Consider the following 17,424-nt stretch of genomic DNA (forward strand, 5'->3'; position numbering starts at 1 on the left):
TGGTAATAACTGTAGTAGTAGCAACAAAAGGTACTGTTTTTTCATGTATTTTAACTCATTTCATTTTATCCTATCGAGGTACATAGACACCACCTCCATTTTACCCCTAAACAAATGAAAGCTGAGAGGTTAACTAATCTGCTCAGGGTCCTACAGGTAGTAAGTGAAGGAGCCGACCCAGGACATCTATCCAGAGTCCTGACGACACAGCATCTTGATATTTTTATGCCTGCCTTTCTTTGGTTGCCATTAGGCTCCCTGGGTTCACCAGTCCCTTACTGGCTCCCCGCCTCCAGGCTGTCCTCCGTAACTACTGCCAAAGTAATCTTTCAGAGATGCAAACTCGATCAAATTCTCCTGAGGCTTATGAGTGTTCAAATTCGTAGCAAGGTCCACACCTACTCATTAGGCATTACCTCTTGCTAATTCCAGATCACTCTCCAGCACTGCCCTTCCCACCAGTCCCCCAACACACGCACCGTTCAGCTAAACTCACTTCCTTGTAAAGTCTTCAGAATTTACTGGGTTTCCTCATTTTTGTGCCTTTGCATGTGCTATTTCCTCTGCCTGGAATGTCCTTCCCTGCTTCTTCACCCAGCTGACACTTACTGATCCTTCAAGATGCAAGTCAGGTTTTTTCTCCCCAGCAAAGCCTCAAACATATGTGTAAAATGAATAGATCAATGACTAGTGAAGTGAATAATGTCATAATGGCGTCACCACACATCACAGCTGTGTGGAGTCTTCTTTCTCCAAATCCCTCTCCTGTTTACTATATATTTGGTCTTCCTGATAACCCTGTGAGATAGGCAGGGAAGATAACTATCCCCAACTTGAAGATGGAAAAACTGAGGCACAGAGAGGGTAAAGTGACACAGTAGCCAGGATCAGAGTCAGGACCTGCAGCCAAGTTTTCTGCTTCACAGGCCAGTGCTCTCCTCGCCGGACTGCAAAAGGCAAAACCTATTCGTCTGCCTTTAGACTATGGAAGTCGGGGGCCGGCCTCTGTGCCCTGCCCTGACCCACCCAGACAACAGGGAGTAATAGGGCTGCAGAGGGAAGCCAATTACCTAGGTCCCCCAGCCACAGGGGCTGCCCATCTCTCAAAAAGTGCAGAAGAAATGGCCTGAGAGCCCCAAAGCCTCATGCCTGGTCTGAAAGACAAGACCTTTGGAACCCCTAAACAGGCAAAAGATGTGATTTACAACTAAAACAAACAAAACTTAACCTTAAAATAAGTGTGAAGTCCAGCAAAATTCTATTTTTTCCCCTTATGAATACCTCTTTGATCCTTTGGATGAAATGTCAAATTCTGCACACACGCACCCCTCCATTTTTGGCAGCCCCTGCTTTGCTGGTGCCCTAAGCAAATGTTTAGTCTGTGCTCGGGGGTAGAGATCAAACACAGGATTTGCTGGCCTTTGCTCTTCTGATGTTGGCCTCTAGGGAAATGCTGGGTTGCCTGCCCCATTCAGTGGTGACCTGGATGGAGGGAGAAGAAGTGTCTGGGACCAGAGGCCCAGCACTTGTTGGGATGAAGGGTGAGCAGGTGAGAGAGTGCGTGGAGGCAGGGGCCGGCCAATCAGGCAGCTGGGGGCGCTGGGGTGCTGACACAGAAGGAGGAGGGTAGGAGATGACCAGGGCAGGGGTAGGAGAGGCAAGTCTGGACCATGGGTAGGTGTAGCACAGACAGCTGGCCAGGGCCGCCACGGCTGGACCCCTCTATTTATGGTGCAGTGGGGCCTGAATACAGGTTATAGGAAGGAAAGCCACCTTTCCACCTCCTTCATCCTTCCGCCTGAGGAGAATCAGGACAGTTTAGAATCAGACACATCTGACTGGGAAGAGACCACGGAAGAACCCACAGGCCGAGGATGCCAGAGGCTTTTGTCCTAACACAGTGTATGTTACCTGCGCCTTGGTCTCCCCCATGGTTAAATGTTATGGCCAGGCCTGTCTCTCAACTTTGATTTCTCCCAAAACATCTATTTACTCTCCCATCGGACGCAGATGTACTTGGAAATTCAGTAGGTTCAGTGGGCCTGTACAAGGCACCTGCGAGGACCCAGGCCCCGAGATGGGCTCTGCGTGAATAAAAAGAATAAAACGCAGCTCCTGGCCCAGAGGATCCCTGCTGGCCGGCTTACATCACTAGATCGCACCTGTCTCTGCTTCCTCCTTTGGACTCAGTCTTGCCTCCATGATGCCCCTACTGGGCGAGAGAGGAACTGCAGGGCTCCTGGACGAGATGGCTCTGTCCTGGGTGGCCAGTGAGTCCCTGAATGCTGTCCCACCCACCGGTAGAGGAGATGGGTGTCTGAGCCTGCCCCCCCACCACAAGCCCTGGGGGCTAGAGCAGGCTAGGTGGGGGAGATAGCTCCTTTGTGACACTTCTCTGGGGTGGCAGTCTCCAACCTCTGCCCCAGGCTCCATGGCAGAATGCCAGACACCCCAGGACCGCTGCCCCGGTGGCCTCACCTAGGGAGGTCCCATTCCCACAGTCCTCTGGTCGGGGCTTACGGCCTTCCTTCCCAAATACACACACAAGTGTACACATATACACACTGACAACAACAAAAACCCCCGAAAAAACCAAAGCCTGGAGCGGCATGCTGTCTGGAACACGGAGTGAGAAAGGGGGGCCCGCAGAAAGGAGGGGAAGCCGAGGCAGGGGGCCCAGGGCTGTGAGTCAGGCCCCAGGAAGCTGGCTCCCCAGCCCAGCCCTCCAGTGACTCACAGAGACTGCAGGCTCGGCAGCTCCCACAGCGCCTCTGCAGGGATTCCTCCCAGCTGGTTGTTCTGCAGCATCCTGTAAGGGGAGGGAAGGGCTTGGAGGACCCACACAGCGTGTGCAGCTGGGGGGTCCTCCCTTGACCCCCTGAGCCACACCAGACCCCTCCCTCTCGCCCCAGCTTCCGAGCCCCTGAGTCCCAGTCCAGTGCCCTGCCCTGTTAGGGGGGTTCAGAGGCTGCTGAGGAATTGAGAGCTGTGCGTGGGGCCAGAGCGGGGCTCACAAGGGCTTCTGGGATGAGGCAGGGCTGAAGAGGACCATGGAGAAGCAGAGGGGGAAACACGATGAGCTGGAAGTCAGAGCACTTGCAATTCTGTCACAGTTTGGTCAGGAAGGACGCGGAGAAATGCAGGTTTTTCTCCCCAGGCTTGTGTCCCTGTCTGTGCAACTGAAAGGCTGGAAGTGTCTTTGGTAAAGGGGAGGATGTGGATGAGGGCAAGACCACCCCCCTTGGGCAGGATCCCGGCAAATATGTTGTTGTGGCAGCCATGTCTAAAGAGACGACGTGAGGCACTCCAGATCAGCAGGCGAGCACTATTCCAAGGCCGCATCTCACGGTCCCGCGGAAGAAACATGCCAGTCAGCGGACCTGATCCACTCGGTGGCTGCTCTTCTGGAACCTGCCCGGCCACAGGACCCCAGCACCACCCCACAGATAGGAGTCCTGGAGCTCTTCTGGGCACCTTGGAGACGCGCAGGGCAGAGGGTCAGAGAGCACACAGAGGGGAGACATGGAGGCCTGGGCTGTCCCTCTGGGTGGCTCTGCTGGCGCCAGGCATCACAGCTGGCCTCAGCCATGTTTGAACAAGGTACTCCAAGGCACATAGACTCTAAGACGTAGGGCCCTGAGCAAGGGTTCCTGACCAAGTGAAGAAAGGATAGGAAAGCCGGCGGGTAGCACTACCATCCAAGCATTCTTTACAGGCCGCCTGGAGAGCTGGGCCCCAGCAATGGAGAGGAGGAAGGCACATGGGGTGTGGATGCTCTGGAGTCCAGAGAATAGCTAAGGAGTCAGGAAGGAAACTGCCCAGTGCCCCCCCCCCAGAGTGAGTGGGCCCTCCCCCAACCCAGCCTGCCTGCACGGCACCGCACCAGCGGCCCCCGGGCCACACACGGCCCCAGAGACGAGGGGTGCCATCAGGACAGGCCAGGTGCCTCAGGAACCAGGAGCGGAGGAGCACTCAGGAAGTCCTACTGTGTGCTGGGTACAGCATCCATCCTCTCCTTAAGGCAGCCTGTCAATCTTTCAGAGGGGCAAGCTCAGCAGAGATGGGCATCCCATTCGGGATCACGCAGGGAAGGCTGCCGTGCTTCGGGAAGAATAGCTCCTTTCCTGATCTTTAAGTTGAAAACAGTAGCAGCTGACACGCCTGGTCATAGAGCTTTACATGTATTAACTCAGACTTATCCCAGAGGGTTTGGTCCCAGAGTCCAAACACCTAACCATCAGATACCTGGCCTCCATCAGCATGGCAGGGGACAGTGGTACGATAATGCACCGAGTAGTTACCCACACCTCCTTTGCGACTGTCCTGGTCAGAGCCAACCCCGTTAGCTCTTCTAAAACCCCTTTATAGATAAATAAGAATCCCAAACAGGAACCAAACCACAGCACCACAAGAACAAAAGAACGTTGGCCTCACTGTGGGTCTGGAGACTGAGAGGAGCGCCTAATGCCGGCCAACTGAGGAAGGAGGAAGGGGGAAGGAGGGCCAGACGCTGAGGACTGCAGAGAACTGGGGCTTTGGGCTTGGGGTCCTCCTTGCCCCTGCCCCTGAGGCTGACTGAGCGCAGCATGAAGTGAAGGGTCAGGCTACAGGAAGAGGCAGTGCCCAGGGTCCCCTCCTGCTCATACTTTGTGCTCCTATGGGACCACACTCCCTGGGACCCTCCGAGCCAGGCTCCACGCAGCCCAGGATGGGGCTTTTCCAACTACAGTTTTGCTTCCAAGGTAGAAATTAGGGGCATGTGCGTGGCTCAGCTGGTTAGGAGTCTGACTCTTGATTTCAGCTCAGGTCGTGATCTCAGGGTTGTAAGATCGAATCCCGAGTTGGGCTCTGCACTGGGCTCCTTTTCTCTCTCCCTCTGCCACTCCCCACTTAAAATTAATTAATTAATTAAAAATCAACTTTTTTAAAAAGGTAGAATTTTAAACTGAGCCTCCCAGACTTCCTCAAAGTGTAGCAGTCACTAGGCAGGCTTTGAAGTCAGGCAGCCCTGGATCTGGCTCCTGAGCTCTGTCTCTGTCCAGCTGTGTGAGGGCTGCAAGCTCCTACTTAAACTCTGTGGGCCTCAGTTTCCTCATCTGTAAACTGGGGACGATGCACTGATTAAACAGCAGAGGAGGCACTCAGCACACCAGTGGGCATTACTATTCTGACGTAATTTTATCGCATGCTGGACCACTTGAGTACGTTACTCCCCCTCTCTGGGCCTCAATATTCTCATCTTTCAAAGGAAGAGGCTGCCAGATGACACAAAATCCCTCACTCAGTTACACCATTCAGGGACCCAAGACATTTCCTGCTTTCCGCCCTGCTTAGTACTTCTATCCTTCTAGACGCGTCAACCTCTTGCATCTCAAGAGTGGGAACTTCACTTGGGGCCCTCAGGGGGCTGCCTTGATTCTCGCCCACAGACCTCACAATGCTTGGAGCAAGGAGACAGAGAAATGATGGTTGGGCAAACAGGAAAGGCCACAGGCTGCTCAGGCCACCTCACAGGCCCCCCCACCCCTCCAGGGGCCCCTGAGGCTGCATCCAGTGACTGTGCAGGCAGAAGCCCACCTCCCCTGAGCATCGCAATGCATCTCTACCCCATCACCTGCTCAGATCCCCTTACTCTTTCCGCTGTCAAATCCCCGATCTAGAAAGATCTTTAAGGTCTCCGAATCGTACCACTCTCCCAACAAGGTGCTGCGGCACCTGTGCAGGGCACAAGCATCCTTCCAGTGCCAGGGAAGTCAGCGCCTCCCCAGAAAACTCATCCCATGCCAGGCAGTCCGGTCTGTTTGTCAAGAAAGGCCTTGCTTTCATGGAATCAAAACCCACTAATCTGAAGGACAGCATGGCGGTTGGCTTTGGGCCTGGCGCTGTCCCCCTCTTGCTGTTCCTGACCTCCTTTCCCAACCATCACTCCTTTACTGAAACACAATTGGGTCATCAAAGCTGGAAGTACCTTTAGAAGGGAAGAGCCCCTTTGTTTTCCAAATGAGGAAATGGGGGCTCAGGAAGGGGAAGTGACCTGTCCTCAATGACAAAGCAAACTAATGGCGGAATCAGGACTAAGACCCAATTCCCGTCTCCTAGGCCACTGCTTTGGTGACCACATTTCCCTGCTCCTCTCACTGGCCCTGGTTCTGCCTGGTGAGCCAGAGTCTGTCCAGTGCACTGGGTCTCAACCCCAGCTACACGTTAGAACCACCTGGGAAGATTTTTTTAAAAATCCCAGTGTGCAGGCCACATGACAGCCCAGTTAATCCCCAGGGCCAAATCCCTGGGCAGGGGATTTTAGGCAAACTCCCCAGGTACTCTAATGCGCAGCCCCTAAACTAGGGGAAGCCTCACTGCCTCACCCCTAGGCTAGGGGACGTCTCCCCTGGTTACCCATGAAGTTCCGCTGGGGAGTCTCTCTCTGTTTGGAGAGGCATTTGGGGGCAGGAACCATGAGCACTAATAGCTAGGAGGTTCCAGAGAGGCAATCAACCCGTGGCTGACAAAGGTCCTTCCTTTGGTTCTGTGGCAAGGCCTTGGGGGTCACTGGGGTGGGTGGGTTAGATGGAGCCTGGAGGCTGCCCACCCCCTCATCCACTGTGACCACAGAAATCCTCCCTCATCTGTTTAAGTTTTTGCAGTTAAAAATGTTGAAAATGTATTCCAATGTCCCCATTTTGGAGGTAAGAAAACAGAGGAAGGGGGCGCCTGGGTGGCTTAGTGGTTAAAGCCTCTGCCTTCGGCTCAGGTCATGATCTCAGGGTCCTGGGATCGAGCCCTGCATAGGGCTCTATGCTCAGCGGGGAGCCTGCTTCCCCCTCTCTCTGCCTGCCTCTCTGCCTACTTGTGATCTGTCTGTCAAATAAATAAATAAAATCTTTTTTAAAAAAAAAGAAAGAAAGAAAACGGAGGAAGTCTGAGTGTCCTCCTTGCTCTGGGATCTGCTGCACCTGAGACCCACTTCCTGACATCCAGTCATTTGACAGGACCAGGGCAGTAGGCTCCACCTCCTGGAGAAGAACAGCTCAGAGGATCTCCCTGGGCTCCTACAGCTTCTAGCACCCTTCTCCCAAGAGCCAGGCAGGAAGGCCCCACTCTAAAACAGTTCACAAGTCTCTCCTCCCTAGGTCAGTCCAATTCATTGCATCAACAGCAGTGGAAGCCCAACTCTGGGCCACACATGGCTGCTGTCCAGCCAGGGGGAGAGTAAACACAGTCCATGTCAGTTGAAGACTGTTCAGTCCAGTGTGAAGAGGGCAACACTAGAGGACAGCCCAGGGAGATTTCCTCAGGGATGGGGCCTGAGAGGGACTTACGCTGACCACCCCTTGGTGGCCTCAGGGCAGGGCTTCGGATGGGATCAGCCACAGCTCCCCATGCAGCCGGCTGCCCTTTGTGAGACTCAGGCTTCACCAAGGCAGCATGAGCTAGGAACCCCAAACCACAGTCTCCCAGAGATTTGGGGCTCAAACCAGGCATAGGTAGTCTGGGGGAAATCTCTTGCCCAGCCTCCTGGGGGCATGAACGGGAAGCAAGTCTTTGTCCCGTCAACCTCCATTTCCCAGATCTAGGTCTGGTGAGAAACAACTGAGGCCCATCAGGAGTCTTTCCAGATGAGCCAGACCCGCCTGACACAGGTAAGGTGGCGGCCTGGGCAGGAAAGGCACCAAGGCTCAAACCTCAAGCAACTGAGAAGAGGGGGGCTGCTGTGGGGAGGGAAGAGGTGGCTGGGGCACACACACTCTCTCTATCCCTCTCCCCTCTTTCCCTCCCTCTCTGACCTGCTCCCCACCCCACTCTCTCTCTCTCTGTGTCCCTCTGTCTGCCCCTTCTTCCTCCTCTGTGTGAGGCAGGAGCCATTTAGGGCAGGACAGCTCCCTCACAGGCCAGCTCCATGCCCTCAGGCTGTGGCTCAGGATGCAGGAGCTCCAGCCTCTGCTGTCCCCTCACCCTGACAGGGCACACACGGCAGGCGCCCTCCAAGCGCCAGGCTCTTTCCCACGCAGCAGCAGCCCCAAGAACTGTGCTTCCCTTAGGACAGTTCTGACGGGGGCAATGGGCAGGGACAGGGCAGTACACCCAGGGCCTCAACTTCCCGACTCTAGAGGACAAACATTCCCACCTACAGTCTGGAGAAAAGGCAGGAGACTGGAAATCCCCTGCAGGGCTGGCTCTCCCCACAGGAGCCTGGCCAGAGCCTGTGGGCTCCAAGACTTGGAAAAGCAGCAGAGGAAGGAGAGGATCCAAGAGTAACACCTCCAGGGCAGGCGTGGGGCAGGTGTGGGGCAGGCGTGGGGCAGGCATGGGGCAGGCGTGGGGCTGCCGTGGGAAGGACAGAGGGAGGGGTCTGCCACCGGCACTTAGAAGATCAGAGAGGGAATCCCCCCTTCTTTGTCCTTTGCTTCCGAGAGAAAAGAGGCAAAGTATCTTATAGGGACAGTCCTGCCTCCGAGAAAGGAAGATGCAGTTCATGTAAATCTCAGACCCTGAGAAGACAGGGGAGTAGCTAAAGGGACAGTATCCTCGTACAAAAAGAGGTTATTATGCTGATAGTGGGCTTTATGGCTCTGCTTTTGTTATTGTTGTTATTGTTGTTGTTGTTGTTGTTTTTGTAAGTCACCAAGGCTCTCTCATTTTATTCACTTTGAGAGAGACAGCAAAAGCACAGGCAGGAGGGGAGGGGCAGAGGAAGAGGGAGAGGCAGGTTCCCCACTAAGCAGGGAATCCAACCTGGGGCTCCATCCCAGGACCCTGGGATCATGACCTGAGCCGAAGGCAGGTGCTTCACCAATGGAGCCACCCAGGCATCCCTTACTGCTCTATTTTTCTTGCAGTTCTGAACACTGAGCACGGAAGGACAAGGCGGCAAGAGAACCCACATGAGACATCTGAAAGTCCTTCTTGCCCAGATGCAGGAGGAATCCTCTGCTTTGAAGCACTTGAGTTAGAGCCTAAGCTCCCAAGACCACCCAATTCATCTCTCAAGTAGAGAACTCTGCAGGCAAAGAACTGACACGAAGGCTCTGGGGGACCGGGTGGTCTCGGAGGATGGGGCAACGTGGAGGTCAATGGCAGAGTGGGGAGTGGGAGTCCAGCTGTCCTTGGGTCCACCCAGCTGCCTCTCCTAGCTGCCCAGGTCACAGAGCCAAGGGCGCCATTTGCAGAAAGGGGGCGGGAGGCTTGCGGTTTCTCGGAGGCTTTGATTTATTGCCTAATGCAGGCAAAGAAGAAAGAGGAGGCTCATCTCTAAGCCAGAGTCTTAGGAACGGGACAGGAGTCTCACATCTTCTGAAGGCCCAGCAAGCAGAGCCCGCACTCTAATCCCAGCTGCAGGCCTGAGCCTGCCACTGGGCACAGACACGCCACCGAGCAAGCTGCCTATGCTCTGCATCTGGCTCGGGATATGCCTCCCCACACCCCAGGGCAGCGATGTTGATGGGGATCAAGACAGACCAAGAGGAGAACCAGGAAGGAGGAGAAGTGAGAAGTGGGGCACGGAGGGGCAAAGGGAGGGAAAGCAAGGGCTGGGAGACAGAGAAGGGGAAGATGGGAGAGACCCGGAGACCAAGGCTAGAAAGAACCCACAGGACCTGCGGGCACTGCAGAAGGAAAGGGAAGGACAAGAGACTGGCGACAGCTGGGAGTCAGACTTGGAGGCAAAAGATCCAGAGAGAGGCAAAGGGCCAGAGGGGTTCTAAGACCAGGAACATAAAAAGGAAGAAAGTGCTTAGCCATGGACCATGGACTGCTGACCCCCTAAAAGCCTGAAGCTCATCGGCCAAGGGGCCAAGTCCATTGCTGGCCCATAAACAACTCTGAGCACATTCGAAAAAGATATTCCTGGGCACCTGGGTGGCTCAGTGATTTAAGCCTCTGCCTTCGGCTCAGGTCATGATCTCAGGGTCCTGGGATCGAGTCCCGCATCGGGCTCTCTGCTCGGCGGGGAGCCTGCTTCCTCCTCTCTCCCTCTCTGCCTGCCTCTCTGCCTACTTGTGGTCTCTGTCTGTCAAATAAATAAATAAAATCTTAAAAAAAAAAAAAAAAAAGATATTCCTTTCTAGGTGGCTAGAGACCCAAACCAGGCACAGGACTGGATTTCAGCCTCTCCGTACCCATTCAGCCAGATGTCCTTGAGCAGTAAACTACCTGCTCAATCATACAAAGAAGATCTGCAGGTCAAGTGAGGACTGAGGGAGCAGCAGAGCTGGGGAATGGCTCACCAGTTTAAGGAAGCTCCAAACACTCATTCTATTGCTCCAGGATTAGCTGTCAAGATCCCCATTTTCTTCTCAAGCCCGTCTCTGTGGTGCGGTGCCCTCCCCAGGAACCTCTCCTATCTACTTTCAGACCCCATGCATCCACTTCCCCCTACGGCCTTTTATCCTCACTCCTCATAAGAACATTAGGGAAGCCTCGGGGGAGACAGTCTTGGTTGGAACAAAGTGAGCCAAGGATGGGGATGGAAGGAGATGGTGCCTCAGTTTCCCCTTCTCTAAAATGGACCGTCAGTTCGGTAACAAGTGGGTAAGTTAGTGAACTAACACAAGGTCCTCTCCAATTCTCACTTTCCTTTTGCTTTAAAGGAAAGATAAAGGAAGCTGGATGATGAAGCCTGGAAACAGAGGGCAGCAAAATATTTACCGTGGGAATGGGGACTCAGGGCCGTAGGTTCAGGGACGAAGGTTGGGTCTCAGGAGGAAAAATGGCCAAGGAAATCCAATCTGGATTCCTCCTCTCCTGGCCCAAGAGGTCTCATGAAGGGAGAGCAAAGATCTGCCTCTCTGGTCATTATTCACATTATGAAAAAAAAAAAAAATACTTGACTTCCATGAAGGGTTGCGGTAACTATCAGCTGCAATGAAATGTTTACAAGTCAGAATGTCTGTTATAGAAAACGTGAAGACAAAGAAATGCAAATCATAATTAAAATGAAAAGCAAAGATGAGGGAATAAGCCAGCCAGTGACAAACCAAGACCTGGCTTACATATGCTTGACCTGCCCACAGTTCTCGGGGTTGCACCTCTGGGGAAAACAGGGAAGACTTATACTTACAGGATTTTCAGGCTGTAGAGGCCAGAGAATGCTTGTCCCGGGATGTGTGAGAGATGGTTCCCCGAGAGACGCCTGTGAACCAGGGAAAAGTGTCAGTGACGTCAGCAGGGAACCCAAATGGGAGGAGTGGGGGACCCCCCCCCCACTTAATCAGCATCTTGGGATTTGGGAGGGAGGATGGGGTGATAACCACCATTTACTGATATCGCCAATGTGTTCACGGCTTCATGCCCATTTCACTTAACTCGTGAAATAACCCTGTCAGATGCCTAGAATTCTCTCCAAATTTCAAAGGAGGAATCGGAGGCTCCGAGAGAAGGTTAAGTCACTTCCCCTACAGGTGACAGAGACAGTCAGTGGCCCGGCTCGGTGCTGTCAGCAAGACCGGATCCACTTCTAGGCTCTGACCCGCCCTGCAGCACCACATCCTCTCCCCGGCTAACCTGGATGACTCACGTGCTGCCCTCAGCTGCCGAGCTGCTCTGCATCCCGTCCCTGTGGGGGTGGGGGGGGAGCCTGGGTACACACAGGGTGGGACCATGTCTCCCCATGCCCTCAATTACACAGCTAACCCCCGCTAACCCCGCTAATCCGGGAGGGTTAGGAAATGGGCTTTTAGAATTAGTTCAACATCCGGGTCTAACGAAGCGTCTCCACGCTTGTCATGGGGTGATTGCCAGTTCTAAAGGGGAGCAAATGTGACAGAATATCCTTAATGCCCAAACCAGAATGAGTGGCGTCAAACGGTGGCTGATACAAAAGGCACTTGGGATCTCCCAAGTCCCCCACATTATGATGTCCTTCGGTTCCTACTGGGAGGCTCTGGGTGTACAGGCTGGGCTGACAGACCTCGGAAGCTGTTGTTCCTTCTTTCTCTTTCTCTCTCTTTTTAAGATTTTATGTATTTATTTGACAGAGAGAGACACAGTGAGAGAGGGAACACAAGCAGGGGGAGTGGGAGAGGGAGAAGCAGGCTTCCCGCTGAGCAGGGAGGCTGATGCTGGGCTCAAGCTCGGGACTCTGGGATCATAACCTGAGCCGAAGGCAGTCGCTTAACGCCTGAGCCACGAGGCGACCTAAGTTGTTTTCGTTTAAAAAAATCTATCTTTAGGGGTACCTGGGTGGCTCAGTGGGTTAAAGCCTCTGTCTTCCGCTCAGGTCATGATCCCAGGGTCCTGGGATGGAGCCCCGCATCGGGCTCTCTGCTCAGCAGGGAGCCTGCTTCCTCTCTCTCTCTCTCTCTCTCTCTGCCTGCCTCTCCGCCTACTTGAGATCTCTGCCTGTCAAATAAATAAATAAAATCTTTTTTTAAATCTATCTTTAATAAGAATCTTTACATGTGCCATGGAAAAATCCTTTAGAACCTTTAAAAAATCGGGGCCCAGCCCCTTCTCAGGGACGGAAGATGAAAGGTGAGCCTTCCATTCTCAGACTGCGCCGTGGGTGTCCTGTGCTCGCGTCTCAGCCTTCCCACCTGCTTCTACTCGCACCCACACTGTGGCACCTCCGCCTCAGAGGGCCCCTTGCTGCCTCCAATTCTGTCACTTCCTCTGAGCACTGGCTTAACACTCCTCCTCCAGGAAGGATTCCCCGTCCAGAGGCTAGAACTCCCCCACCCCCGCACCCTGACCACTTCCTAACAGATTCCCCTGCTCACCCGCTGGGGCACAGCACTAATGCCTCACCTAGAAGCTCCCTGAATTTCTATCTTGTTTTCCCCGCAGAGCACCCTGAGCTTGTCTTTCACACAGAGGGGGAGCTCAGTAACTACGGGGTCTAGAAAACCCAGCCATGGCCCTGGGGGTTGACCGAATCCTAACTCCAGCAGGGGCAGGCTGACCATATCTTGGAGGTGCACTGTCTAGGGTGGAGACGGGGGATCAGTTAGGGCAGCAGCAGGGCCAGGGGTGGGGTGGAATTGTGAATGTTCTCAGGGCCAGGAGCCCATGATTTGTGCAGTTTAAGCAAACCTTAGTAGAACCCTGAGTATCAATAGTGGTGCAAAACCAAGAAAAAGCAGGCTGGGGAGAAGGGTTGGAGGACAGAAACAGGGCTGGGACAAATGCAAGGATTGGGAGCAGAGTGACCTGGCTTCCCCAAGCAGACAGGCCAGGCACTCTAACCGAAGAGATCATTGATTCATGAGCACCCGTGGAGTCTGAGGCCAGCCCCAAGGACTGCAGAGGGAGAGCAATGGCCATTATGGGAAGGCACTGACCTGGGAGGACTTGGCGGAGGTAGTAGCGGGCCTGTGTGATAGAGGAATGCTTTGTGCCTGAGAGGTGGGCACTGGTTGGAGGGGAAGTCTCGGGCTCAAATGCGGGAGGGGAAACCAGGATATTGAACATGACTAGCCTCAGTGGGGCAAAGCTGACCAGGTAGGTTTAGGCCAGGCTGGGAGAGGCCTTAGGAGTGAATATTTGGGGGTGGGGGGTTGGCACCTGGGTGGCTCAGTTGCTAAGAATCTGCCTTTGGCTCGGGTCATGGTCCCAGGGTCCTGGGATCGAGCCCCCACACTGGGCTCCCTGCCCAGCACCTGCTTCTCCATCCCCCACCCCCCTGCTTGTGTTGCCTTTCTCACTCTGTCTCTCTCTGTCAAATAAATAAATAAAATATTAAAAAGAAAGAGAGAGAGAGAAGAAGAAGAAGCAGAAGCAGAAGAAGAAGTGGATCCTTTGGGCACTGGGGACCCAGAGAAGGTTCTTGAGCTGGGGAGATGCCCCCCGACAATGGCAGAGTATATTTGAGAGGAGGCTGGTACAGTGGGAATGGAGAACAAGGCGTGGAGGTAAGAGACACTGCAGAGAAAGAACCACCGGGACGGAGGCAGGTGGCTGGTAGCTGGACACAGGGATGGGAGCAGGTCAAAGATGACCCCCAGGAAGAGAAGCCACCATTGACAGAGAGAGGGGAAGCTGCAGGTAAGAGCTGGCCTCAGGGAGGACTAAGAGCCAGATTTCAGAGTCCTATACCACGTGGTCCCACACAGCACCTGGGATTCACAGCTGGCCCAGGTATCAGCTGAATACCCTACTAGCATGAACAGCTTCCCACTCCCTTCCCTTTGAGTTCCAGCCCTCCTCCTGGGGAGCCCTAGCTACTACAGCTAGCAGTGGTCCCTCAGCTTCGCCCCTGAATCCCATGAAGCATCTACTCACAGCTCCTCCAGGAAGCGCAGGTGGTGGAAGAGGCCAGGCTGCAGCTCCGTGAGGTTGTTCATGCTCAGGTCTCTGCATGGAGAGATAATGCAAAGGGAGCTGTGAGCCGCCCATTAGTCCCAACCCGTGCTGTCCAGGTCCAGACACCCACAGAGAGCTCCAGCCGTTCCCGCAGCACACCCAACACACATACACACCACGCCATCGAATTCCAAAGCCAGCCTGGCAGGAGCAGGTGCAGTCTCTAAGAGTGAGCACTGGGCTGGGAGTCAGGCCTTCCAGGTCCGTATGTGTGCATTCCCTCCATGGTTTCCGAATTTGCCCTCTGCCTTTCTCTTCCCTCAGCCAGACTCCCCCAAGAATGGCTGTGGTTGGGACTATGAAGGGGCTGATCTCCCTATAATGGGAGAAGCTAGAGAATCATCCGCAGAGTTTCAGAGCATGAGGGGAGGGGTCACTTAATACAAGTGATACCTCATGCATTCTTTTTACCAAAGGGGAATCTGAAGCCTAGAGATTACTGCCATTATGCTCTGTGGAGCCGGTTCGTGCATATCCATGCACTGGTGTGCCCATCCCCGCAATGGCCATGTGGGATCATCCTATTATTCAATCCCAAAACCAGCGGGATTTCGCTGCCCTCTGCATTCTCTGCCAGTCGCTTTCCTGTTGGCTTTCCTCCAGCATGTCCCCAAGGATGCCCAGTTTCTCCATGCACATACTGATTCCTCCAAGGACTCCTACTTTGGATCATTCCAACCTTCCCTTATCCCGTGAAAGACCCAGGGGGTGGTTTCAGGGTCACTGTCCTCTAAAGATACCTCGACACAAAAGAGCCACAATATTAACAGCTGACACTTACAAGGCCTACTGTGTCAGTCACTGGCTAATCTTTAACCAAATAATTCCACGTAATTCTCACAACACTCCCAAGGTAGATTCCTTTGTTCTCTCCATTTCACATTCAAGAAAACAACGAGGAAAAAACATTGGGCTTTGGAGTCAAAGGCCCTGAGGTCAACTCTGTCCTCTACTCACTTATCAGACCTTGGGCTCTTAACCACTGTGACCGTCAGTACCCTCATCCATAAAAATGGGATGAATAACACCAAACTCCTAAGGGCTTTATAAACGAGCCAGTGCTTACAGACTGCCTAACAAATAGTATACAGGTATTTGCTTTCTTCCTGCCACCTACCCCTCGGTGACCTGTGGGCAAGTGTCCTAGCCCAACAGGCCCGGGAGCTCAGTGGGCAGGAGTTGGGACTTTCCTTGCTTGGTCCCGTACTGTGCTAGCATTTCCTTCTCCGCTTGTGTCTGGGTGAGCAATGGCGTCTCAAGATTTCATGTGTGTGCGTCTCACACATTTGGGTTCCATCCTATTTCAAACTCTTAACAGCTGCTTTCTGCCTCTGCCAGCGCCCTCCCTGAGGGGCATAGAGGTGGGTCCAAACCAGACCACCAGATGGCTGGGTACCACCCCCAGGCCTGCCTGCAGCTTTCTCCCTTCCTTGGGAATGCACTTTTGCTGTCAAACCTAAGTGTCTCCCTTTTCCCCCAAGAAATGAGTGTGCTTTATGTGGACGCTCAGAAAGGCAGGCTAGAGATGGTGGGGAAATGTGTGCTTGGGAGCCCAGTTCCAATCTATAAAAAGACTGTTTAGTCTCAAATGTTTTATCTTTGATAAAGCTTAGACTCTGGACGCCATGTCCTCTAAAGAAGGAAGACATTCCGTTCAGAGAAGAGCCAAGGAACTGGCCTGCTGAACTCAGGGATGCTTCTTGTCCACAGCTCCCTCTCTGCTCCATGTGGGGACAGGAGGGCCATCCCTGGGCCTGTCCCATTCAGAAGAGGGCTAGGCAGAAGTTGGGGGGTGAGGGCGGCTGGTGTGCTGATGGCCATGGTTTAAGGAGCAGAACCAAGAGAGTTCGCTGATGGATTTTATGTCAGAGTTTGGTTCTCGGGACATATCTAGGCCCCACTAGCCTGGGCTTCCGGTGGAGAGGTGAAGACGCGGGGGCGGGCACAGAACCGTGGTAAGGGAAGGAATGTCAAGGCCCACAGAACCTGCCTCTGACTGGACTCCTCCCCTTTGAATCCTGGGCCTGGCTCATTCTCAGCAAGGCAGGGAGGCACAAGGTGCCCCAAAAACGATTACCTCTAAATATTTACTCTGTGCATTTCTGGACGTGTCTCCACAGGAACGGCAGCGGGAGTTCAAGGAGCACACCGGGCATGTGACTCAGACCTCATCACTCAGCTGTCCCTCCAGGGGCCGCACCTCAGAGGCTCTGATGTGGCTCCATGCCCCCACCCCACTCCCTCTGCGCCCCCCCCCCCCACTAGCGGCCTCATTGTTCTCCCCTGGGGAGGAGGGGGCCTGGACCCCCCCGGCCAGCCCCCACATCCTGCCCAAGACAACACACAGCCCAGCTGCAGGGCTCGGTAAGGAGGGGCACCGGAGGGTGGATTTCCAATGCTGGGGGTGGGGAGCCCCATTCAGTCCTGGCCCTCTCAAAAAAGGCGAGGGTAGGCTCCTGCCCAGAAAAGGGAGAGGAAGAGGAATGCGTAGAGCCGAGAGAGGGAGGTGCAGGGCAGGTTTCAGAGTTGAGATCCTCCAAGCTGATGCCACAGGCCCTGAGAACAGCGGAGGGCCCTGGCAAGAGGCACCAGGCCCTGCTTAGGGGCGAGGTGTGCCTGGGCAGTCTCCTGGTGGGGGGCGGGGGGGGAGCCACATGCAGGCACTCGGAACACGGGGATCATCCTGGGAAGTGGTGGTTCTGAGACAGTACTTCCCTTGGGCGGGGGTGGGGCGCGAGGTCAGTTGTCCTTGTGCAAGCCAGCAAGCACATTCAGATTCAGGCCATGCTTGGACCCAGGACAAAGAAGAGCACATCCAATCCTGGGGGGGGAGGGGAGGATGCTGGGGTTTGCTGGTGGTTGCATCTGCCTGGCTGTACGAACTTGTCAGTATCTACAAGGTGGGGGAGGCCTGTATTGGGGTATACAAGCTCATGGATGTGCCTGTCTTGTGGGGTGCTGGGCACGCATGTGCCATGTGTGAAGACATGTGCATGTCTAGAATGTGCACGCTGGACTAGCTCACTGTTAAAAGTCATAAACGTTCTCAGAGCATCACATGTTAAAAGATAGAAATTCTTTGGGAGAAGCAAACAGCCTCACCCAAGTCTCACTCCTGGGGCTGGAAAC

General features: G+C 54.1%; 1 protein-coding gene across 1 annotated transcript in view; it reads right to left on the bottom strand.

Annotated features, from left to right (window-relative positions):
• LGR6 (leucine rich repeat containing G protein-coupled receptor 6) overlaps positions 1 to 17,424 on the bottom strand; it is a 117,222-nt gene that overhangs the window by 76,483 nt on the left and 23,315 nt on the right. The window contains exons 2-4 of the mRNA XM_045983082.1: positions 14,215 to 14,286; positions 11,057 to 11,128; positions 2,738 to 2,809 (exon numbers count right to left, since the gene is read on the bottom strand). Of these exons, the coding sequence (XP_045839038.1) occupies positions 2,738 to 2,809; positions 11,057 to 11,128; positions 14,215 to 14,286 (216 nt within the window). The remainder of the gene's footprint in view (positions 1 to 2,737; positions 2,810 to 11,056; positions 11,129 to 14,214; positions 14,287 to 17,424) is intronic.

The sequence above is a fragment of the Meles meles genome, chromosome 17 (genome assembly GCF_922984935.1).
Source record: "Meles meles chromosome 17, mMelMel3.1 paternal haplotype, whole genome shotgun sequence".
In the NCBI taxonomy this organism is placed as follows: Eukaryota; Metazoa; Chordata; class Mammalia; order Carnivora; family Mustelidae; genus Meles; species Meles meles.